Source organism: Hypanus sabinus, chromosome 18 (genome assembly GCF_030144855.1).
Source record: "Hypanus sabinus isolate sHypSab1 chromosome 18, sHypSab1.hap1, whole genome shotgun sequence".
NCBI lineage: Eukaryota > Metazoa > Chordata > Chondrichthyes > Myliobatiformes > Dasyatidae > Hypanus > Hypanus sabinus.
Genome location: NC_082723.1, coordinates 42,268,999 through 42,295,420, shown reverse-complemented (window position 1 = coordinate 42,295,420; position 26,422 = coordinate 42,268,999). Strand labels below are relative to the sequence as shown.

Below are 26,422 nucleotides of genomic sequence, written 5' to 3'. Positions count from 1 at the left end.
AAACATTTGTCACATGCAGCCAACAACATTTTCTCATTGTATTTCTCCTCCACAGAGAGAAAAGATGTTTTCCCATGATGAATGAAGCTTCTATTCATGGTGTATTACTGTTGTTTATGACTCTGGTTTCAGTTTTGAAGAAATCCATCCAAAAAAAAAATCATGATTATTTCTTTTAACTTTGGGATAAAAAGAATACATTAACAGTTCAGCAAAGATGTCTCTGATCTGATCCTACCTTCATACATTCCTCTCACAAAACCTTTTGCACCATACTTGCCTTAATGACACAGTGCATTAAATAAGTATTCATTTGGCATCAGGAGATGTGGACAATTTATTGAAAAAATTCTGAGTTATTTGGAGATCATTTATCCAAAGGACCCTTTGGAATCTTAACAGTTTTCATTGCTGCCATCAGGAAGAGGTGAAGGAGCCAGAAAGCACAAACTCTGTGATTTAGGAACAGCTTCTTCCCCTCTGCCATCAATTTCTGAATGGACATTGAATCCATGAACCCTACCTCACTATTTTTAAATTTTTATTTTTGCACTAATTTAATTTCACTATATATACACACATATACATATATATATATATAGAGAGAGAGAGAAATACATATATGTATGTATATATACATACATATAGAAATACACACATATATTTATGTATATATACATACACATGCTACTTAGTGCCGTATTTCTCTATTATTCTATATTGCATTGTACTGCTGTCACATTCAACAATTGTCACGACATATGCCAGTGATATTAAACCTGATTCTGAGTTTGATGATGTTGGCCACTCAGATTTCTTAGATTTTTTTTTGATGGATTAATTGCATTTATGTTTAAAATAAGTTGGAATGCCGGGTGAACAATGTCTTCGCAGTATTGCAAGACTGTGTCTTTATGGTTGCTTTTGCTGCACGCTTGAGTGCTTGGTGACGGGCGCCGATGCTTTTTTTTTGCTGGTGGGTGGAGCGGATAGTGTGCTTGCTGCCGCTTACACGTGGGAGGGAGGGGAGCTGTGGAGGACTTCGGGGTTCTAACATTTAACTGTCGTTCATTCTTTGGGGCACTCCTCTGTTTTTGTGGATGGTTGTGAAGAAAAAGCATTTCAGGATGTATATTGTATACATTTCTCTGACATTGAATGTACCTTTGAAACCTTTGAATTAATTTTGGAATGATCTACAACCCTATCTTCTGTCAATTCATGTGATATAAAAAATATCTGTTACTGGTGCTGACTTCTTGTAGTACAAGAGTGAAAGTGATTGTAATTGGGAAATAATAGAATGTAATACTGTGTTAATTATCTTTTCAGGAAGGTAGGAAACACTCTACCTTCCAATAACATTTTACTGCATCATTTTCTCTGCCCTCTTTCATTTTAAAGACATTGCTTGGGTCAATCTGGCTCTGAACTCTGAGTCTAACAATACCAGGAGAAAATGAACGAAGGAATCAATTAACACACACACAAAATGCTGGAGGAACTGAGCAAGTCAGGGAGTATTTACAGAAGGGAGTGAACAGTTGGCATTTTGGGCCGAGCCCCTTCATTAGCACTGGAAGGGAAGGGGGCAGAAGCCAGGATAAGGTGGGGAAGGAGAAGGAGTACAAACTGGCAGGAGATTGGTGAGGTCAGGTGAGGAGGAAGGTGGGTGGGTGGGGGAAGGGATGAAGTAAAATGGTGGGAGGGGATAGGTGGAAGAAGTAAAGGGCTGAAGAACAAGGAATCTAATAGGAGAAGACGGGCCTATGGAAGAATGAAAATGAGTCAATCAACAGTTTGGACAATCTGGGAAGAAGTTGACTTGTGTACTTACACATCTTCAAATTTTCTGCTCAAGTCATTCACTGTGGAACTTAGTCCCTCTTGAAAAGGGGGATCCCGTATGATTTTATATTGAATAGGTCGACATTCTTTGCATAAAGTGTTTTGTGGTGATGAGGTCAGCATAGCAGCATCAATTTCCAGATGCTCATCGAGAGTGAAGATTCGAACGGCATAAACTTCCTCCATTACTGTGAGTCTGACTGTAATGGGGACATCGCAGAAGACGTTCTGCGGCCCAAGTGAGATTTCATTTCCGCTTACTGTCAGTAACATGATATTGTGAACGGCGCCTTGAACCTCCCCTTCAGTGAAGGTAACCCAGACAGTCAGGGAATCGGGAATCAATGCGTAGCGAAATTCCAGTTCCAAGTAGCAGCCCTGAGGCTCTGGACATACCGGCGGAACAGTCTTCTCGTCAACACCGGCATCGGGGCTCCATGTTCTAACACTGTTCTCGCAAGGTTGCTCTACGTCGGGGGGTCCTGGATAGGGAAACATTTTAAAAACATTGGATCATCTGAATGATAAATTGAAATAAATGTAATTCAAGCAGTCATTATTTGAACAGAGAATGGTTGAAGGCTTATCAATTCAGAGTTAAAATTTACTGTACAACATAATGCATGGCTTTCACTTTCTATTCAACAAGAAATTTTAGTTTGTTGGTTCATATGGCAGGTATTTTTCTCTTCCCACTTCTTTGTTTTTGTCGCCCCCCCCCCCCCCCCAGCTTGTGGCCACATCAATGGACTGCGGCAAAGTCGTCTCGGATGTTGGTGAGAGGTTCTTGGAGAGAAATTTTAGCAATGCTTCAGCTACAAAACATTTATTGAAGTTCACAGTAAAATTCAAAATTCCCTTCTATTTTAGTCAGTGTATTGATGCACAGCATCATCAGAAAGATTAATGTTTGATATTTGATATGGGCTTATGGTCCATTGTCTTCTTCTATCAAATTCCTTCCTCTCCAGCCCTCTATCATTCCCTTCCTACTTGGCTTCACCTATCATCTTCTAGCTACCCTTCTCCCCTTCCCCCACATTTTATTCTTTGTCTTCCTTTCTGGTCTTGAAGATAGGTCTCAGCCCAGAACATAAACTGTTTATTCAAGTCCATAGATGCTGCCTGACCCTGCTGAATCCCTCCAGCATTTTCTGTGTTACTTTGATGTTTGCTGTCTGTATTTTATAGAAATTATGGTTACGAACCTTATGGTTGCTGCATCAGCTATTCATTTTAGGAAATGCTGATTTTTTTCTGTTATTTTCCCAATTATTGCCTTTCTCTTTGATTTATTTATCCCTTCTTTAATATGTTGACTTATAATACATTGTAACTGAAGAGTAATGCGGGGCCATGTAAAGGGGTAAGTATGAAGAATATGCAAAGAGATCACCCCAGCTGAAAAGAACATATTTCATTCCAAATAAAACAGATGCCAGAGAGAAATTGTTGTCTTAATTGCTGCCAATTTCTCATTTAAAGATGAATAAATGCTAGACCAGTTTCGCACAAATAGCACACTTTATTTTTCTCTTTGGTTTCCAATGTATGCTGTTACATAAGGAACATTATCAAAGTGCTAGAGAAGAATTTAGATTGTGTTTAAATACGTGGCTGAGCAACAGAGTGAGCTCCAGAGCTCTCAACAGTCTCACCAAACTGTCAAAATGAGAGGTATGATACTGGTTCACAATTGAGCAGTCACTTCCATTCGGATTGCTAGTTGTGGTAATAAATTCACCTCTCGACATTCTGGAGTAGGGTTACCACGTGATGCTTTTACTTTTCAATTCCAGTTTTCTCAGCTGGCAGTCTGTCCAAAGTAAAATAGTTTCTTCATGAGTTTTTTTTCCCCTCTTTTACGTGATCAAGGAATTACTTGCATGAATATCCGTGTCAAGGGGAGCAGGATGGTTTTTTAGGTAGCTTGTCTGCTTCGTTACATTTTCTGAATGTTACTCTCTTTTCTCAATGCAGGCTTCTATAAGGAAGGTGAATTGGGTTATCATTTGTCATGTGTACTGAGGTTCAGACAATGTTGATCAGAAAAGTTCTACAAAGACATTGCCGGGACTTGAGTTGCGGGGAAAGGGTGAATAGGCTCGGACATTTTCTCCCTGGTGTGCAGGAGAAGAGGGGAGATTTGATAGGGGTATACAGAATTATGTGGGGTATAGACCGGATAAATGTAAGCAGGCTTGTTCTAAAAAGGATGGGTGAGGCTAGAGGTCATTGACAAGGTGAAATATTTAAGTGGAATCTGAGGGGGAGCTTCCTCACTTAAAGGATGGTGTGAGTGTGAAAGGAGAAGCCAGTAGAAGTGGCAGATGCAAATTTGATTGCAACGTTTGAGAGAGGCATGGACAAGTATTTGAATGAGAGGTATATGGAAGGCTGTAGTGCAAGCACAGACTAGATGGGGCAAAAGGCTTGTTTCTATGCTGTATTTCTCTATGATTCTATCTGGAATAATAACCTTGTTTGTCTTTTCCATCCCTGCGTTCTCTTACTTTGAAGTGAAAGAACAAATTGTAGCCACCTCAGTTCAAATCACAGAATGATTTATGCAACTTGAAGACCAGGGAAATCATAGAATTTAATCTGTCCAGGTTTCTTCCAGTGCAAGGAGATGCCCAGAAGTGAATGCTGTTCATTGGTACATTGCAAAATGCAGGGCAATGTGCTGAGGATGACACCCAATGTGGATAGGGCCCAAGTGCGGAATGAGAGACACTGAAGTTCACAGACTTTATGCAAACAGTGTTAATTGTTAATGCTAAAATGTGTTTATAAGTGCTAGGCCAAACAGGACTGTTAACTAAGACTCTCAGATGGAAAATGAAGCCTACACTGCAGCTGAAAAGAGCAACTGAAAATAAAACGAAAACTGCTAGTCTTCAGAGTCAGTTGACTTGACAGTCCAGTTTCTCAGGCAAGGCAGAATGCAAGCAGGCAGCAAAGCATTGCTGTGTCCAAGTCTCAACAAACACTACAACGGAATGAATGGAATTAAATCCTATCATAATTAAATAATAATTAGCTGGTACATGCATATTCACAAGCGCAGTTGCCGTATCTACTGCGGTTCCCGAATCCGTGGTTGTGACAGGGCCCCCCTCTCTAAACGTTGCCCCTGAGGTGCCACCGACTTGTGTCAGCTGGAAGTCTTGTGTGAGGGACTTGTCCAAGTTGTCCTTCAGTGATGCTGGTAGGCAAGTGCCATGGTGTGCACTGCCAATACCGGAGCCAAAGACATCCATGTAGAGACATAAACGAGAGCTTTTACAGAGGTAGCTTGATCAAGTGACACAGTGAAACAGATCATTTTCAAAATGAGGACCCTCTGATTGGAGCTAATCAGGCATGTACTTCAACAATAAAACTAACACAGAATCCCTGAGCCTATTAAAATAAACTTTACAAGCTTGAACAGAAAGCACTAGGAAACCGCATAACAAAGAGCAAGTCGCTTGAGAAAGATGCAAGGAACTCTTAATACATCAATAACTGCTGTTAAGCAATAATCAGGTGCTTTAAAAATTTCAGAGTCCAATGATCTCTGATGCCCTGCACAGGCCTGAAGGAGTCACTACAGGACCCTACTCCCTATAGCTGGCAGCTGATTCCCCAGAGAGACCTAAAAACGTGAGATCCAGGGATGATTCCAGAGACCCAAGGAACTTGAGAGGCAGGAAGACTCGGGGATCCAGAGAGACTGAGAAACCTGGAAACGCCAACAGACTCAGATCAAGAAACCTTGGGTAGGGCAGAGAAGGAGGCTTGGGAGTCCTTGAGATGGGAGGGGGGACATTGAAAAACCTTGGGAACAGAGAAAACTTGGGAAACCTTGAAAACAGGAAACTTGAAAACTTGAAACCTAGAGAAGGAACCTTTTCAAATCTTGCTCACAGTGTTTTATCTTTCACAATTTTTCCAGAGGCAATTAGGATATACTCAGTTTTATAGATCAAGACAGCATAAACAGGTTTCTTTCACCGCTAAGCTAGCTGGTTCTCTGTAAATCTGTTTAATTTGCTACGTGAAAGTTCAATTTTCCCAGTCTGTACCATGACTTTCATCAAGAGGTTAAAACTACTCTTGATAGGGTTACTGGTGTATTTGCACACTCCAGTCAGGGATCAGCTTTTGGAGTAGGGCTCTTCCAGCATTTATACTATTGACCTGAATGACGATTTTGAATCAATTGATAGAGTTTGCTTGAAGTGCTCATTTGTTATACAGAATTGAGAACCTGGGTATTTGTGACTTGAAAACCTTGGAATGGATATCGGAGAAACTCAATGTAAACTAGAGAAGTTCAGTATGTAAAGTCAGGACTCTCTGAGTGTAGAGTCAGGACATGCACTGAGAATAAAGGCACCCTCTCCACTGTCAAAATGTCACTGTTCAAACTTCATTGGGTCCATTACTTGGCAAGATCCTTCTGTCACAGTGGAGACAGTGACAACAGTTTATACACAGGATTTCCAATGGAACATTGTTGCCTTGACGAATCACTCTGACCAATAAATCTCATGGCCAAGCTCAGCTGCCCTTTCTCTGCTGGGTCCATCTTTGTGTGGTCAAGACTTGCTGTCAACCTATGTGGATAGGACCCAAGTGCTGAGTGAGAGACACTGAAGCAGGTCATAGTTCACAGACTTTAACACGAACAGTGTTAAAGGGAAAAGAAAACAATAAACGCTAGCCCAAACAGGGCCGTTAACTAAAACTCTCAAATAGAAAATGAAGCCTACACTGCGGCTGAAAAGAACTACTGAAAATAAAACAAACACTACTAGTCTTCAGAGTCAGTTGACTCGACAGTCCAATTTCTCAGGCAAGGTGGAATGCAAGCAGGCAGTGAAGCATTGCTGTGTCCAAGTCTCGACAAACACTACTACAGAATGAATGGAGTTATATACTATCACAATGAAACAATAATTAGCTGACATGTACATATTCATGAGTGCAATTGCCAAATCTGCTGTGCTGCCGAATCTGTTGGTTATGATGGAGGGATGTGCAGAAGCTCATTGCAGCTACCAATAAATCTCTATAGAGAAGGCTCCTGGTCCAAGGTCCTACCCTCACTGGACACTGAGGAGCTGCACCCAGTGTAACAGCCTCTCAAACGCTTCATAGTTGCTTTGTTTAAAGAGAAGCCATGAGTAGTGTAGATGCGTTGCTAGAAAATGCATTGACTTGATAGTGTAATAAATGAGCCAAATGTCCTTATTCTTCTCCTATTCCTTAGTTTGCCAATTAAATTTAAAATATAAATAGGTCCTCTCCAGAATATAACAGGCTGCTGTTCTGGAGAACTGTTTGTAACCCAAATCTCACATATTGGAAATGCAGCTTCCTGACAGTATACTTAAATAAAAACATATGCCAACCACGGGCAATGTGTCATTAGTCCGGGGTATTTAACTCAACCATTCAAATTTCTCTGCAAAATGCAATGATATTGTTGTAAACCAAGTTCCCGGATGGTAATGCCTCCAGCCTCACAGCAGCTAGCATATTCACCCCACCAGTCTCCCTCTGCAACTGGATCTCTGACTTCCTCACTGGGAGAGTCGAGTCAATGCGGATTGTAAATAACATCTCCCCCTCGCTGGCAATCAACAGTGGTGCACCTCAATGATGCATGCTTAGCCCACTGCTCTACTCTGTTCGCACCCAAGACTGTGTGGCTAGGCCGGGGGTCGGCAACCTGCAGCTCCCGAGCCATTTGTGGCTCTTTCACCTCTGTGCTGCGGCTCCCTGTGGCTTTGGGAAATAATTGGTCAGTATTTAATTAAAATGTATTTTATGTTAGTTTGTTAGCTTTTGAAATGTAATTCTAAATTTGAAGATTATGGTGATCTTGTACAATCTAAGTGTGGCGACATCCGAAACGGCTCACAATTAGCCAGCATTCCGGCTAAGGGAGATAGCCTACGGGGGTTTGTGAGTACGCGTCTTTTGCAGCATCTGCGTCCATGGGGGCTGGGTTGAGAGAGGCTTAAAAGCAAGGCTGTTTAGTTCGAATAAAGCTATCTTTGACTGCAGTTTACTGACACCGCTACAACGTGTTTTTATCGCTGGCTGTCCAGACGGAAGGTGCTGAAACGCTTTGTCGCGTGTCTGGAAGAAGTGAAAACTTTCCTGGGCAGCAAAGGGCTCACCTTTCCTGAGCTGGAACAGCCAGAGTGGCTGGAAAAGCTACACTTCATGGTAGACATGACAGCGCACCTGAACACGCTGAACACAGCTCTTCAGGGGTAAGGACGTACAGCCCTGCACATGTTGGAGGATGTTTTGGCATTCGAGCGCAAGTTGACGTTGCTTGCCAGAGATTTACAGAAAGGCACTTTGTCTCACTTCCCCAATTTGAGAGAGTTCAAACAAGGTCACGACATGATAATTTCGGAGTATTTACATTCTGCAATCATCGCAATGCAAACATCGTTTGGGAAACGCTTCTGTGAGTTCAGAGAGGAAAAAAACACATTATCCTTCCCGGTCACTCCCTTAAGCATCGATCCTTCCCTACTGAATACGACTGCATTGGCAGGTGTGAGTCAACCTGATCTTGAGATGGAACTGGCCGACATAGCCGACAAAGACATATGGGTGTCCAAGTTTAGACGCTTGACAGCAGACCTTGAAGATGTTGCCCGTTCTTGCTCAGAAACACAAATGGAGTGATATTGAAAACCTTCCAAAACCGGACAAACTTGTGTTCGAAACATTTATGTAAACATTAAAAAGTATGCGCTTTGAGTCCTGTCGATCTTTGGATCCACATATGTAAGTGAGCAGGTGTTCTCCAACATGAACTTTATTAAAAACAAACATCGCGCATGCCTCACAGATGACAGCTTGCGATCCTGTGTAAAGATGAAGGTGACGTCATACAGCCCTGATGTGCAGACGCTGTGCGCTGAGGTCCAGGAGCAGAAATCCCATTAACCAAGTATGATAAATATTTTAATTGCCTATTATTTTATGTGTATTCATATTTTTTCATTGTTCAGTGAAATAGTCCTTTTATTTTTCAGGCTGACAGCTGGCTGATGTTATTTTTGGTTTGCTGCTGGCGGAAAATTTAAGTTCGGCGTTTTTCATAAATACAAGAAGGACTCAAATAGACATTGAGTATTTTACTTTAAAGTAACTTTCAACCCAACATCTTTTTTTCGGAGTTCAAAATGTTTTTGTTGCATGCAGAAATGTAATTTCGTTTTCTCTGCAGGAGTTCATCAATTTCATAAATGCAACACATTATAGTTTGTTTATACATAGCATAAAGGCAAAAAAAACGTTGTATGCAGTGTTATTTCATTTTAAATGTCAAACGGGTTTTGCGGCTCCCAGTGTTTTCTTTTCTGTGGGAAACGGGTCCAAGTGGCTCTTTCAGTGGTAAAGGTTGCTGACCCCTGGGCTAGGCCTAGCTTAAGCACCATCTATAAATTTGTCAATGATACACAACTATTGTTGGCAAATTTCAGACAGTGTCGAGGAGGATCTGCTGATTGAGTGGTGTCGCAACAATAACCCTTATACTCAGTATCAATAAGACCAAGGAATTAATTGTGGATTCAGGAAGGGGAATTTCAGTCCTTATTGAGCGATCTTACAATCAATGTCATTAAGACCTAGGAATTGATTGTGGTCTTCAGGAAGGAGAATTTGAGGAACACACACCAGTCTTTATTGAGAGATGAGCAATGGAAAGGGTGCGAAATTTAAAGTTGCTAAGTGTCATATCTCTGAATATCTATTCTAGATGCAACATATTGATACAATTATAAAGAAGCTATGACAGTGGCTATATTTCATTAGTAATTTGAGGAGACTTGGTATGTCACTAAAGACTTGCAACTTTCTGCAGATGTACCTTGTAGAGCACTGTAATTGATTGCATCACCATCTGGTATAGTGGGGTCACTGGATAGGATCAGAAAGAGCTGCAGAACGTTATAAACTCAGTCAACTCCATCTTGGGTACTAGCCTCCCCAGGATCAAGGTCGATGCCTCAAAAAGTCAGCATCCATCATTAAGTGCCCTTTTCACCCAGGACCTGCCATCTTCTCATTGATACCATCAAGAAGTTCCAGGAGCCTGAGGACCTACACTCAACTTTTCAAGAACATCTTCTTTCCTTCCACCATCAGATTTCTGAATGGACAATGAACCCATGTACACTACCTCAGTAATTTTCTCTTTTTGCATTATTATTTATGTATCGGGCATCCGCTACCTGTGGAATACTATATTCTGAACAAAAGAATCTCTCTGAAGTAAACAAAAAGTTCTTATATTTGGCAACTGAGGAGCTTTGATTCTCACAAAACTGAAACCCATGTATGTAAATTTGCTGATCTAATCAGTGACAGCACATCTCTGGAACTGCAGTTTAATCCATTGCATCTAAAATGTCACACACAGTAAACAGCTTGCCCAGATGCAAAGTACTTTGTTGAGACCACCTGTGCAGTGACTGATTTTCCTCACAACCTGAAGCACTGTTATGTTTCGTTTTCCTTACAGAAAGCTCATTTTGTTTTAATAAATCATGCAAGCCTGAAGCAGGAACACAATTGGACTACCTTTACAGATCAGGGGATAGGATGACTCTGAGATCAACAAGAGCTGCAATCTCATGTGCTGTCAGGAAGGCAAAACAATAGTACTCACAGAAAATTCACAGACCCCTTTGTGACACCAGGGATACTCTGCGCATGTGGCAAAGTACACAAACCATAACAGATTACACGTCCACCCTGCATATCAATGACAACGAAGCCTCACTTCCTGATAGGCTGAATGTCTTCTATGCATGATTTGACGCAGTGAGCAATATGACATCATGGTCAGTTCTTTCTCCCACTGAGGGATAGGCACCCTGATGGATGCAGCTGAGGTCAAGAGGATCCTAGCCAGGGTAAACCCATGCAAAACTGAACAACACACCTGGTCAGAAGTTGGGGGATTATGTGGCCCGGCCAACAGAGATCTTAATGGACTTCTCCAATATAACTTTGCAACAGTCCACTTCCTGCAGGCTTCAAGGAGCCACCATCATTCCAGTGTCCAAGAGAATGGTGATAACTAGCCTAAACAATTAGTGGCACTGATCTCAACAATCGTGAGTGGGAGGTAATGGATTGTATAAGATTCTATTTTTCAGCTACATTGGACCCTTTCCAGTTCTCCTACCACTCAAGCATGTGCACTGATGATGCCATAGCCTCTGTCCTCTGCTCTGTCCTATCCCATCGAGAAAACAATGCCTCATATGCCAGGTTGTTGTTGCCCTCTGGAAGTCGGTTCAGAAGAATTGGGGAAAGGACTGGCAGGCTGGGTAACAGCTTCTTCCCTCAGGCTGTGAGACTAATGATACCCTGCCACCACAGAGGTCTTGTCTCTAGGACAGTAAACCGGTTACTATTTTCTTGTGCTGCACATTACATGTACTTTGCATTATATTTTATTAACTTGTAATTGTGGTAATATTTTGTTTTATGTGCATGTGTGTGATATATGCTTTGTGAGTGTACCATGGTCTAGAGGAACATTGTTTCGTTTATTTGTATATGTGTACAATCAGATGACGATAAACTTGAACTTGGTGTGATAAACTTGAGGGAGCAGTAACAGTCAGTTAAAATGTGTAATACCGCTTTCAAAATTAATTTGGAAATATTTATTCTTTTTTTTATTTATGTTTGTTTGTGGTAGTCAAGTGAATATGTGCTGGGATCTGAGCAGTGTTTTTCCCCATGGATCTGTTCTGAAGCCAAAACTTTTCACCATGTTTATTAATGACTAGAAGGAGCGATAAGCACTAAATATCTAAATTTGCTGATGGTGCCAAGAGATATAAATAAAAGTTAGCAAGAAGTTGTGAAGGAACACGGATTAATTATGCGTGATAAATATCATCTTAAATAGGGGCAAGAGTGCGGTCAGTCAATTTGAACCCAAGAAATGTCTTTCATCCCCAGTCAACAGCCCTAGATGATCCATTGTTCTCTGCAGCTAAAATGGACTTCTCTGCTGCAGTAAATTTCAGAGTCAGGGAACAATGCACCGATGCAACCTAACACTTAACAGGGTTAACCCATTAACTTCCAACCGGGAATGAAAATTTCTCGGCAATAAATCAAATACTTCAAACATTTGGAGAGATTTGTGATTAAAGAGGAGAATAAGAGAATTAGGGCTCATAACTTGGATGTGAGTAAAGCTGCACTATGCTAAATATTAACTTAAATGTACATTCTCAAAGAATGGGTCAAATATCTCACAATTTAAAAAATTAATTTATAGAGATACAGCACAGAATAGGCCCTTCTGTCTCTTTGAGCTGTGCCACCACGTAACCCCCGAATTAATCCTAGCCTAATTATGGGACATTTTACAATGACCAATTAACCTTTCACCGGTAAGTCTTTGGACTGTGGGAGGAAACCCATGCAGTCACGGGGAGCAAGTTCAAACTCCTTACAGACAGTGGCAGGAATGTAATAGTAACCATAAACCATATTGCAGAAAGGGGGGGGGGGGGTGGATCATGAGCAGAAGCTGTTTGGTCTTTTGAGCATCATACAACCATGAATATTTCTAATATCATGCAGCAGAACCAACTGGAAGTACCCTGATTCAAAATCAAGCTTTCTGTGACACTGTTAGTAAGCTTCCTTCAGTTTGAATTTAACAAGAAGTGAAATAGAACATTACAGGCACATTACAGGCCCTTCTGCCCACAATGTTGTGCCGACCATGTAGAAACTACCTAGAATTTCCCAACCGCACAGCCCTCTAAATGCTATGAAAGAACAAACAGCGGGAGCGAAGTTCAGCTTTGGTGACTTGCATGCCTCTAAGTATGCCTGCTGCCATCGTTAGTCAATGGCAAAATATATTGTTGTGCAATGGGGAGGAAGGAATAACAGGTCAGGTCAGGAATGGGTGGTGTTGATGAATGAGGCTTTTACAGGACAGGAGGGAATCACCTAAATCAAATTATGACAAGAGTACAATTTTTTTAAAAATCTTCCATGTGCCAGAGGACACCCTTATTTTTCTCATGTTTTTACCGGTAGTTGTTACTAACCTTCTGCTTCTCTGGGGCTCCAGTGTCCAGAAGGGTCACATGGTCTTGGGGAAGAAGCATTGAAGGCATACTGGACAAGTTCTCCATGTTCAGTGCAAGCGTCGCAGACTGATCCCAGCTCGCTGAAGTTTCAAAACACAAAGTCAAATACAAAAGAATCTATGTCAGTACTTCCGCAAACATTAGGCATGACCTCTTCAGATTCAAATCTTAATTGCACTAAAGAATGTACCTCTATCCTTCCTTGAACACTGAAAACCTTCCAATGTGTTTCATATTAATATTTTCAACGCCTTCTGTATGTCTAACTATTCCCAGACTGTAAGTGTTTTATGTTGTCCTTGTAGAAGGTCATTGTCAGTTGTATGTTGGAAGATTTACTATTTTCCATCAACGGAGCACATGCAACCCTTGGGAAAGTTAGTGTACTATGCCATCTGGGTTTTTAGTGCAGAACAAATACATCAATTTGTTGTTAAACTTTTGCATTTTTAGGCGAAACGTAGTTGAGCCGGGGATGTACATTAGCACATATCCCTCTGTTGATCTAATTGGTCCAGAATTAGCCACGTAGAACAATTTGTAAAATACCTCATTAATGACTTGTGGTTAATTTGATTTGAACATGGTTTTTTTTACATAAAACCACTGGAAATGACAGCTAGGTGGGACCTAGATGACAGTGAGAGTGTGAGACGTAAACAAAGGAGAGGGATTAATTCAGTGACAAATCAGATGCAGAAAGAGAAACACCATGAAGAAAGGAAATTTCTATTAATAAGCAACAAAAAGAAAACTGGAAAATACTTGAATTTTTAAATCCCCATCAACAATTACAACCTGAGAGAAGATCACATTTCCAATTGTTCACCTTCTGGACCAAGGTTAGATCGGACACCAGTACCAATCACTGATTTAATAATTGCTATCATCACCAGGACATAGAAAAGCCTGAATGCACATCTCATCAGTCTCACTGTTTTAAGACTATTGAGTAGTTCCCGAGTACAATAAGCTACTCTTCACCATCTACCTCAAAACCATTATGATCTTGCATTTTATTGTCTCTCTGCATGGCACACATTCTCTACAGCTGTTGGACTTCTTTCTGCATTGTGTTTTTGTTTTACCTTGTACTACCACAATATACTGTGTAATGATTTGGTATGTAGAAACAGTATGCAAGACAAACTTTTCACTGTACCTTAGTACATGAAACAATAATAAACCAATTTCAATTGCAATTATAATTGCACAATTTAAGAGATAATTATGGGCAATTATAATGAAAGTACAGAAACATAGTTAAAATGAGAGAACAGGTAAGGGTGGAATGCAACTTTGGTAATATTTTTGAGCATTTTCCTTTGGTTCCCAATCATTGAATCATTGACCATCTCTTCCTCACCCCAGATATTTTCCAAATTTGCATACTAGTAACTCTCTGGTGTTCAAACTCTGTCTGCAGAAAATTCTGGGACAGTATTTATGCCCCTCTTTCTGTGATTTTGTTATTTTCAACTCCTTTACTCTAGGTTATTTCAGATGAGCTTTCACATGGCACTAAACCGCTGGCAAAGCTGCAAGCAATAAAAAAAAATGCTTGTGATAAGCACGTGGTTATTGTTACCTGTCATAGAACTGCCCATTGATTGGATGAAGCCAGTGGATTGTCACTGATTCTGCCGTCTGATGTATTATCTCTGGGGCAACAGGAACAGGTGGAGGCTTTGTAGATGGCTGCCAGCCCTGGTATACTAGATCCAAGTAACAGTGCATCCTAGCAACTTGATTGGGACTGAAGGAATTGGTGCAGTCGTCGTCTTTAAGAGAGAAATAAGAGTATCTGTGACAGTCATATCAAATTCAATGTGGATACCAACATTTTTCCCTTACTCTCACCTACCCACATCAAACAAATAATGTCAGTTTTTTAAAACAAAAGGACTGACTTAAAACTAATCAGATTGCATACCAATTGTAATTAATATCCAATTAGAAATGGATTGAACCCTACTTGATTCAACACACTGATCACCCATCCCACCCTAACACAACAAGACCAATTTAATACAGATGTTTAGCTTCAATTATCTTGAGCTTCCCATCCAGAGGTTGAGTGATGTGGAGTAGCTAGGATCCTCGGTGATTGGGCTTCAAGTGATCACACGGGCCCCATTGCCAAAAGGCCTGTGAGAGCTGTTAAAGAATTTTCAACAGTTTTTAAACTTACTATTCTCAGGAAGCCATGCAAATAGAGTTAAATGCCTAATAAGGATAAAATAATTTTTAAAAAATACTTTAAAAAATGTAAAATTCTAATTAGGCATGCTGTTTTGTAGCCCAGCATTTATTTGAGGAGGCAGATGCAAAGTTCCTTTGAACTCTTTCTTTCTAAAATTGTTGTACTTCTACCGCATGGTGGTGCACTGGATGGTCAAGTGGTTGGAATATCAAATAGTGAACAGTGTCCTCAGAATTTTGACTGGCAATAAGCGGGATCTGACCTCCTTAAAGGTTAAAGCCTTATTTATTGGCTGACCGATTAAAGCACTTTTGGCTACTGCTTAAAATAATACAAGGACATCAAAAAGTAAGTTAGATATCTAAAAGGGATTGTTCCATTGAGCAAAGGGAAAATCTTGTGCTTTGACCTTTAGTTCTTTCTTTCTTAAAAACAATAATTTCCTGCAGGGTTTTACCCCAGGCGAACACGGGTCTGTGCAAAATTGCTAAAAATGTAATTGTCCTTCTAACAATATTTATGTATTTGTTGAGTGCAGCGTTTGCCATCAGTTAAGTTCTAGCCAACACAAATAAGGAACTTATGTAAAGTTTAACTGCGGTCCCTGATACAAAAATGAACAAAGCACAAATTAGATAGTATGTATGTTTCTCAGAAAACTGCTTGAGAGACCACACAGCGACTACATTGTCATTACATCACCACTTTTTGATACTTGCTGTGATTTTTGGTCTTATTACAAATTTCCTCCTTTACGCCAGTTTCAAGCAGTATCTCTAAATGCAGCAAGCAGAGCGCAAAGAAGCTGTTCCACAGAAATGGGAATTCATACTACCATGAATACAGACAGTCAACGTAAATGCATTCTTACCTGCGTAACTCATGTAATTAAAGAAAGGAGTATTAATGAAGTGGCCAAAACCACATGTTTCATTTCCCGGGTCAGGGTCTTTGCATTGTTTACTTTTCGGTGTCGGCTTAGTGTCAGCACACAAGTCGCCAGTTTCCATGGAAGGTTCTGTCTCCATGCATGGGTCTGTACAGGATTCGATTTCAGATATTCCCTTGAACACATGGTAGAGCCCAAGACTATGGCCTATCTCGTGGATCATGGTGTGGGTATGACCGGGGATTCCATAGAATGATGGATTCAGGACTATGCCACCTAGGTGTGCAAACAGAAGTAATTTATACTTGGAAATTTTCATGTGGGGGTCAGGGTTAACTGGTAAAGTACCAGTTGTGCTGGGGGCAAGTATATGGATAAACATCTCAGGATTAAGTTGTACCCTTTCTGATCTGCAGCAACTACCACTCAGTGCAATAAACTCATCTGAATAAATCATCTTTTTGACACAACAAGTCCATTATTGATCCTGTACCTCAAACTCACATCGCTAAATGTAGGTAAGTAAGTAAAATTTATTATCAAAGTACATACATACAATATATTTTCTTGCAGGCATTTACAAGGAAAAAGAGAAATATGATGGATTTTATGAAAACTACACATAAACAAAGACTAACAAACAGCCAATTTGCAAAGACAACAAATTGAGTAATTTTAAAAAAAAAGAAACTGAGAACATGTCCCTAAAAGTGAGTCAGTAAGTTATAGAATCAGTCAGTGTTGAGGCAAGTGAAGTAATCCACGCTGTTTCAGGTGCCTGATGGTGATAGAGTTCCTAACCTGATGGGGTGGGATCAAAGGCTTCTGTACCTCCTGCCCAATGGCAGCAGTGAGAAGAGAGGGTGGCCTGGATGGTGAGACCTGTACCTGTGAATAGGGAGCAGGCACTTGCCTCAAAAAGAAACATTCACACAAACCTGGCCCCAATTTCTTTGTCATCTACAGTTTCCTTTCACCTTATTTAATTGTAGGTTTTTTTTTACTGCAGGGCAGCTGATAAATTATTTCATTCATTAGGATCCATTTCATTGAACTGTTTACACCTTTTGATTGGTATGTATTCCCACCCCTTCCCTCCAGATTTTCCCATTCCTTCTAATGGTCATTTGAGGTCTCTGCATTTAATCTCAGCATGTGAAGAAATGCAAGGAAGTTCTGCATAACTGGGCAGAGCAGTTGGGAGGATATCAGCTGATGAAAAGTGGTTAGGTTCCCATTTATTCCCCTACACTGTCTATACTTAGAGACTTTGGATGGAATATCTATTGCTTTACCACAAGGCATTATACAATTCTTTGCAAATTGCTGCCCGTATTGCTAACTTTGTACATACCGGAAGCATTCAGCTTTCTCTCAGCTTTCCATTAGGTCATTGCCAATGCTTTCATGAAACAGTCAAGCTATTTAAAGTTGTAGCAAACCCTTTCCAAGAGCCTACCCAGCAATCCAGTGCACTGTCACGTACCATACCGGTGAATATACTGTACTGTCATGTTAAAGCAATAACGTCAGATTGAAATCTGGTGGTTTGCAGTGGAAATTGGCAACAATATTTACATTAACCAATACCTACTCCTCTGATAACTGATGGATCGGAAAATATGATGTCCTGGAAATAAAAACAGTCATTGGATTATGTTTACCCATTTAAATTTCCCTTGAAAGGTGCCTTCTTCACATTAGAAATATGAATCTTCCACATATATATGGTGTATTAAAATTCCATTGCTATATTTTCCAAGGAAGCAGTAAGATAGAAAATGTTCTGAGTGTGAAAGAAAGGATAGTGGCCAACAAAGAAGTGAACAACAGAGAGGGAGAGAGATAAAGAGAGAAGGGGAGGGAGAGAGAGGAGGGAGGAAAGAAGAGATAGGAGGGAAGGGAGAGAGAGCCAAAAAAATATTGTGGAGGCAGAGAGGTATTGCCTGTAAACGGATGAATTGATTATCAGCAAAATAAGACATCAAGATGAATACATAGTTTTATAAATCGAACTTAAAAATTATGTATGAACTACCTAGATGAGTAAGGGCTTCTTTATCCCATGGCCATGTGGCGACTCCAGCCAGCTCTTCATCAGATGAATTGGCAAAGAAAATGTTGAGATGCGTTGTACCGTCCAGTTTCAGAATGTTCTTCAAATCTTTCACATCTAAGTATGCTCTGCAATTGAAGCACAAGTCCTATGAAAATGTTTCACAACTCACCATACTGCTCACCCATCTGAAAAATAATGCCAGATCTATTTCAAATAAATTAGTTCAAGAACGATCATTGGTGTCACAGAATTGAAAATCATGTTCAACAGTTCAACATGGGAATTGAGGTTCCCATGGGTCTGGTGGCAATCAGAGTTATTTATGTACAAATACTACGACACCCTCATGTTGCTCCCTGTACCCAGCACCACATGCCTGTCTCTTAGTGGATCTTGAATCCCACTTCCTCTTGTGCAGCAAAGAGCCCAACTTTGATATTAATATAAGGTTACTGTGAATCAAACTGCCAAAGGGGGATTAGTCCTGTTCATTTTGGTCTAAGCACTCTTTAAATGATGTGAATATTATTACCCAGTACCTCCACAAAGCTGAAACACATGAATGCTTGATAGGGTAGCAATTAGACCATTTCCTCCAAGACACCAAACCATATGCACCTATCTTAAATAAAATGTTATTGACCTTAGCTCTCTTAGTAGTTAAGGGTCCTGCGTTTTTGTTTCAGTGCTGTGTTGTAAGAGATGCCATCTCATAGGATTAAATTAAAGCTTTGTCTGGCCTCACATGCAGCTTCCCAGCCATTAGCTGTGCATACAAGCTTTTTGTGCACAAATTTGACATTACCGATTATATTACAAAGTAACAACATTTTGAAAAATTCCATTCTATTGGTTATAAAAAGTTGCTTTGCTGTGGCCTGAGACTGTGAAAGAAGTTTTTATCAATTATCAAGAATGTTGCCAGAGGAAAATCAATTGCCAAATGCTTCTTTTTACAAAGGAAACTGAAGGGATTGATTGCTCAAAAATTGTTGTAAATACCAAATAGTACACTTCAGACTTACATTATGGAGTTAAATACACTGATTATAAACTCTATTGTAATTATACTGTGTACACGTGGCAAGTCCATTCATTCATTGATCCTAGGAGAAACCAGTAAGTGGAGCCCTGGCCATGATAGGAAGTAACTCAGATCACTGGCTGGTGCTCTGAGCTTTATTGTATGAGTATCTATTATGCTGAACAGAGCTGCACCTGACACCTCCAAAGGTTGACTGGAGTCCAGATCTTCAGGTGCTTCTTGCATTTGGTAAATTGGATTCAGATGATAATTTATTGTGATTTTTCTGTTCTTGTTCCACTTAAATTTACTCCTTCCAAAAACCTGTCAATGACACCCTTGAAGAATAACACATGTACTGCAGTGATTACTACCAGACCGCTTGTGCACTGCAGGTGTCAACAGTGAGCCGAGAACATTACCCCTGTGCTTTGACAAGTCTATCCTTGCGAATGGAGGGGGAAAAAAAGAGAGCTTGAGGGAAGCACACTTGAAACTTTTGTCACTTGGGCACAGAAGCACTTTGGTCTCTTAATCCCAGTTGAAAATCTAACTCCTTGATCTGCCATTATAGGGCCATTCAATCAGACACAAGCCCATCATGGGTATTCTAGTAGTTAAGTATTATTCCTATGTACCAGCACTCAGTCCATAATCTACAATACCTTGGTGATTTGAGTGTTAGTACAGATACTTCTTAAATATTCACCTCTTTTTCAGGAAGTGCATCTAGATTGTAACTATCTGGGGAAGGAAGATTCTTCTTTAGATCCCTTCAGAACCTTAAACTTATGCCCTAAATCTTTGTTGAAGTTTCACTCTAATTGGGGGATAATTACTGGCAAGCTCTTCCTGATGTGGCTACCAATGTGCTGTGAAGAGAAGGCTGCCAAAATTGGAAGAGAGAATGACCATTCCACCTACAGAAAATCAGTAACATACACAAAAGCTGGAGGAACTTGCAGGCCGGGCAGCGTCAATGGAAAAGAGTGAACAGCAGAAGTTTCGGGCTGAGACCCTTCAACAGGACTCTGCATCAGAAAGCACTGGAATCACTCTGCAGTCTAGCCAGGAAGCATTTGTGGAAGGAGAAATGAGGCTGTTCAGGTTAAAGACAATACATTTTGATAAAAGCTCTTCAGCTTGAAACAGGATGTCTGTTTCTCCTTCTAAACATGCTCCTTGTCCTGCTAAATGTTTCCAGCACCTCTTTTTATTTCAGATTTCTAAGATCTGCAATGTTTCGATTTCATTACAGCAGATGTATATGTGTGGATTTGTGTCTCTGTGAAACTTTACTCTTTCAAACACTCAGTTTCTCAGTTTCTCGATGGAGCTTATAGTGTATAAGAAGTTAGACTTCATGGCCGATTGCTTATATTGCATGCCTTGAGGTGGAGTTCAGAGTTCTGGGATCCCATTGGGAAAATGTGAAGATATTCATTTTAGACGACAGAACAGTATTATACAAACATTGAAAAACTGTAGAAAGCTACTAAACAGAAGAGGTTGATTGTGGTCCTTGTGTATTAAAATGTAGCAGCTAAGAAGGAAGTTTTGGAAAGTAAGACTTTAAAATAAGGAAAATATTGGCCCTTATTTCAAGGGAATTGGAGAATAAAGGTATGGAAGTTTTACTACAGCTGGACAAGGTGCATCTAGAGCATTTGGAACAAGTTTGTTCCTCCTATTTAAGGAAAGATAATAGTTCATTGAATGTTGTCCTACAAAGAAAGCTTTAACAGTTTGGGTCTTTTCATTGAGATTTAGAAAAAACTGAGGTGATCTCACTGAAGCATTAAATTCTTATGGGGTTAGAAGGGGAATCTGAAAGGATGATCTCAAATAACTAAGTGCTCATTTAGCACTGAAAGTAGGAAGAATGATTTGTTTTTAAAGGTTAGCTTAATTTGTCATACATGTATCCAAACATACTGTGAAATGAGGCATTTGTGCCAAATCAAATCGGTGAGGATTGTGCTGGGTAACGCGCAAACGTTGCCATGCTCCTGGCGCCAATGTAGCGAGGTCACAGCTCACTAATCCAAACCGTACGTCTGTGGAATGTGGAAGGAGACTGGAGCCCTTAGAGGAAACCCATGTGGTCACGGGATGAACATACAAACTACTGTCAGGCAGTGGCAGGAATCGGGCCCTGTCTTTAAGTTGGCACTGTAAAGTGTTCTGCCAACTGTTATGCTGACGTGCTGCCCTTTCCTAGAATGTTTTGGCTGTTTGGGACTCCATGTCCCAGAGAAGTTTGAGGGCAGAGTAACAGTATATTTAAGGCTGAGTTAAATACATAAATTTCTAATCTGTAAGGAAATGAACAGTACTGAGGACAGGGCGGGAAAGTGGACCCAAGGAACATTTGATCAGTCATGATCCTACTGAATAACAGAACAAGCTCAAGGGACTGAGTTGCCTACCCCTGCCCTATTTCTTGTAGTCTGAACATCTTTTTGTATTTCATTCACATAACTACTTTTGACTGTCAGCAGAAGTGCATCACAAACCCAGTCTATTGCCTATTGAGGCTTACTTTAAAGCAGTAGATACTGCTTACTACCATGAACCTGAACATGCCAATCTTTCTTTCTCTTGTCCAGGCCCAGGACTGAGAATCAGAAGGGATATCATAAACTCAAACCTCAAACATGTCACAAGGCAGAAACAGCAAATAATCAGTGTCCATTTATCCAGCACCTCGACTGTGATACAATGTCTTCCTCAGGTGCACTATCAAGCATGGTGGGGCAGATTGTTAATTGTCCTGGTACCAGTTCATGAAGGTGCAGGTGCAGGGGTACAAAGGTGAAACCTCTGCAGAGGCTTAAGCTTTATGGGACTTCCAAAAGGAGGACTGAATTGTAACGATGTAGAGAAACTTGGAGAAATTCCCAGTGCTTCAGGACTGAGGATGATTTATTTTTGTACCCTCCTTATACATATGGCATCCATTAGTCTCGCGAGACCATGGATCTCCAGGGCGCAGGCCTGGGCAAGGTTGTATGGAAGACCGGCTGTTGCCCATGCAGCAAGTCTCCTTCTCCACACCACCGATGCTGTCCAAGGGAAGGGCAAAGGCCAATACAGCTTGGCACCACTGTTGTCGCAGGAGTTGCCAGAACGAGGTTGAAGGCTACGTCGGACTGCCTTGGGGACCCCAGCTCTGGATTTGTCCTCAGGGTTTACTCCTGAAGCCTTTCCCATGAGTGGGTATGGCCACAAGGTAGCAGAGGTTTGAAATCAGAGTTTTCTCTCTCTTAGATGGACTGCCTTCCCAGGCTGACGAGCTCCATCTACCTGAAGCTCTCCTTAAATATTCAGCTTTTATTGCACTCCTTCTATCACAGGGATAACCTTTCTTAGATGGGGGAACCAGACTGTACACAACAGTCCAGATGCAGTCCCACCAGGGTACTATGTTATAATATTGGGTCCTTACTTCTGTACTCGGATCCTCTTGCAATAAAGACCAGCAAATCTGTCAGATAAATAGTGTGCTTTTGTAACTGAAGATACTGCCCAAATAAACAAGAACTGCACTTGAAGCCAGTATATCAGTCAATTCGCCCATTAAGTCATTAGGAATTCAAGTGTACATTTTTTTTAAATCATGTGCAGTTGAACGAATTAACTGCTTTGTAAAGGGATAACATGACCCATTAATCTCAACCCATTCACCATTATTGATGTGACATGTGCCAAGTTCAGATTGTTCCTTCTATTTTTTAACCACAGTGAGATTCATATGTAAGCAAGCATTGTACAAGAGGATGTAACCTTAAAATTACAGATTTGGAAGTTTGAAAGTTGGAAACTTTTATTGTTAGTATAATAATGGTTGCACATATAATCTCAGAACCTTCTGAAAAATTGTTGAGATTATATGAACAATGTTTATTGTACCAACAATGACATACCTTTGATAGGTGAGGACATTAAGAACTTTGTAAACACAGCAGACAGCCAGTTTAATGCTACTGTGTAAAGAATTGAAGCAAAAATTTTCGAATGCTGCAAACCTGAAATAGAAACTGAAGATGCCAGAAATACTGTACAGAAAGAAATATTCAGGTCATAGCATCTAGAATTTCCTTCGTGACAAGAAGATTCAACATTACAGGTCAGAGTCCTTTCATGTGTTCTAATGAGTGGTCACAAAAACATTAAGCATAGAGATTGGTCTATTGGTCTATGAACCAGGGGTTCCCAACTTCTTTTATGCTATAGACCCTTAGCATTAACCAAGGAGTCCATGGACCCCGGGTTGGGAACCCTTGGTCTATGTTGACCAAGATGCCCACCTAAGCTAATTCCATTTGTCAATGTTTGGCCTGTATCCCTATAAAAGCTTTCTCATCCATGTACCTGTCCAAATATTTTATTACTACTGACCTGAAACAACAACTTATCATTTCCTTCTGCACAGTTGCTGTCTGATCTGCTGAACGTTCTTGGCATTTTCTGTTCTCAGGATGCAGATCAGAAGGCAAGTATTCTTTTAGTATGTTAATAGGATCTGGATGTTAACTGGCAAAATCAATATTAATTACCATCCCTGATTACGCATGAGACCCAATAAGGGAGATCGTAAGAGTAAGATTCATGCAAATTCTATATAGGGGTGATTGATTTCCCTTCCTAGCAGGCAATTTCCCTTCCTAGTAGGCAAGATAGAATCTGATACTATTTTTACAACAACACACTTGTTTGTTTTACTAAGAGTAAACATTTTATTGCAGAAACACAAGAGATTCTGTAGATTTTTGGAAATCCAGAGCAACACACACAAAATGGTGGAAGAACTCCAGGTCAGTCAGTATTTGTAGTGGAGAATAAACAATTCGGGACAGGACTCTTAATCAGGACTGGAAAGGAAAGGAGCTGAAGTGAGAATAGCAAGGCTGGGGAGGTGAAGGAGTACAAGCTGGCAGATAATAGGTAAAATTAGATGAGGGAAAGGTGTATGGGTGCGAGAGAGCAGATGAAGTAAGATGCTGTGAGATGATAGGTGGAAGAGGTAAGGGATGAAATAGAAGGAATCTAATAGGAAAGAAGAGTGGACCATGGAACAATGGGAAGGAGGAGGGAAACCAGAGGGAGGTAATGGACAGGTGAGGAGAAGAGAAAGGAGTGTGAATGGGAAAAGAGAGAAGGAGGAAGGGTGGAGAAATTAGAAAATTAGAGATATTGATGTTAATATCATCAGGTTGGAGTTTATGCAGGCAAAATATATTGGGTGTTGCTCCACCAACCTGAGTTTGCCCTCATCGTAGCAGTAGGGGAGGCTATGGACAGACATGTCAGAATGGGAATGGGAAGTTGAATTGAAATAGGTAGTCACCAAGAGATCTTGTCTTTTGTGGCAACCAGGGCAAAGGTGATCAACAAACCAATACCCCCAGTTCAAACTGGGATTCACCGATGCAGAGGAGGCTGAGCCAGGAGTGCCGGATACAACAGATGATCCTGACAAACTCACAGGTGAAGTGTTGCCTCACCTGGAAGGACTTTTTGGTGCCATGAGTGTTGATGATGGAGGAGGTGTAGCACTAGCCAGAATAAGTGCCAAGAGGACATCTGTGAGGAAGGACAAGTAGACAAAGGAATCACCTGGAGAGTGATCCCTATGGAAAGCTGGGGGAGGGGTGGGGAAAGAAAGATGTGCTTAGTGGTAGGGACCCTTTTGGAGGTGGCAGAAGCTATGGAGAATGAGGTGCTGGTTAGGGAGCTCGTAGGGTGGTAGGCAAGGACTAATTATTTGAATGTAAATTCTCCAGCTGCCATGGTAGGATTTGAACTCATGGCATGATCAATAGTGCAAGCCTCTAGATACTAATCCAATATATTAACCATTATATTATATTTCCCCTGTAACTAAGTGAAGTTGAAGAGCTTTATGGTGTTACTCCTGTTCCTTCTTCACTGCTGTAGCTGGGTTAGAAAATAAAGTTGCAAGCTGCCATGGGGTTGGGGGGTCAGGGTCGGTTAACAGACCGGAGCTCCAGATAATGCAGTGCTACTGAGATATTCCACTAAGAAGACACTCTGCTATTGAATCAGCAGGCGTCAAAGGGAAAAGGAAATTATTGGTCCTGTGTTGTTGCAATTCAACATAAAAGACTGAGTTTTTCCAAAATGATTTCTCAGCATGTTGTGTATGAAGCTCCAAGGACCATTTTGATGAGAAATCACTGAAATATACAATTCTTAACTGGATGAGAATTATCCTTTACCAGACAAAATTGGACTACAGTAATGGAAAATTTTCTGGATGTTTCAGACCTGACAACATATTTCTGTCAGCTAGTTTCCCATGAAATATACTGTAGATCAATACAGCAGTGCATTCGAGGGATTACAAGTTTAAAATATGGGTCACTTATACCCTAACAGAAGAATAAAATGTCAAATGAAAAGGTATGCACAGAACTATTCTATTTTCCTCTGAACAGTACGATATTCGTTGATTTTTTTTTTAAATTGAATATATTTTTAATTATTTGGATTGGATAATCTCACTAGGAAAAGCAGTTTACTTTCTTGGGACATTGGTGCATAAAACAGGCAAGTCATGGGACAATTACTGCAGAATGTACACGTGTTTTTTGCATTTTTTGGATCAGGATTTCCTTGTAATCAGTGACTGCAAGGTCATTTCAGAAATTCGTTTTGCTCCAGTCTCTGTTCACAAAGTTAGGAAAGCACCATGAATATTTTTTTTTCAGTTTATCCAATGCTAGAAACGTAAGAAAATATGGGTTGAAAATAAAGGCCATTTGGCCCATCAGGCACATTTTTCCAGAGCCCATCTATAACTTCCGCAAGCATATTTTCCTTATCCCTGTGGGCTTTAGATTAAAATAGTATCTTCCTTATTCTCAATCTTTTGACAGCTCTGTTAATGGGTTCTCTGGCATTCTCTGTAACTAATCTCGAAGATCACGGTTACTGTTCTGGACCATAACTCGGTACAATTTACTGCTTCTGATTACACAGCCATAACTGCTCCTGGAATGTGATCTTCGGTTCATGCACTGGTCATGAACATCTGCGGGCAGTACAACCCATTTTATCTGGTTATCATTAACTTCAGGTATGTTAAGCCCAGCTTAAACCAGCATTAAAATAATGGGTCAGGTGGTGCTGATTCAACAGAGACTGCTGACCAATAGCATGATGTGGTTTGTTTAGTTTACAACCTCTATTCCAGCATTGCAATGAAGAAGTTACAAGG

The 26,422-nt window shown here is 40.5% G+C and overlaps 1 protein-coding gene across 1 annotated transcript in view; it reads right to left on the bottom strand.

The window, feature by feature from the left end:
• Window positions 1-26,422, bottom strand: part of pappaa (pregnancy-associated plasma protein A, pappalysin 1a) — a 357,796-nt gene that overhangs the window by 283,238 nt on the left and 48,136 nt on the right. The window contains exons 3-7 of the mRNA XM_059994294.1: window positions 18,135-18,280; window positions 16,079-16,372; window positions 14,593-14,785; window positions 12,963-13,084; window positions 1,838-2,330 (exon numbers count right to left, since the gene is read on the bottom strand). Coding sequence (XP_059850277.1) covers window positions 1,838-2,330; window positions 12,963-13,084; window positions 14,593-14,785; window positions 16,079-16,372; window positions 18,135-18,280 — 1,248 coding nt within the window. The remainder of the gene's footprint in view (window positions 1-1,837; window positions 2,331-12,962; window positions 13,085-14,592; window positions 14,786-16,078; window positions 16,373-18,134; window positions 18,281-26,422) is intronic.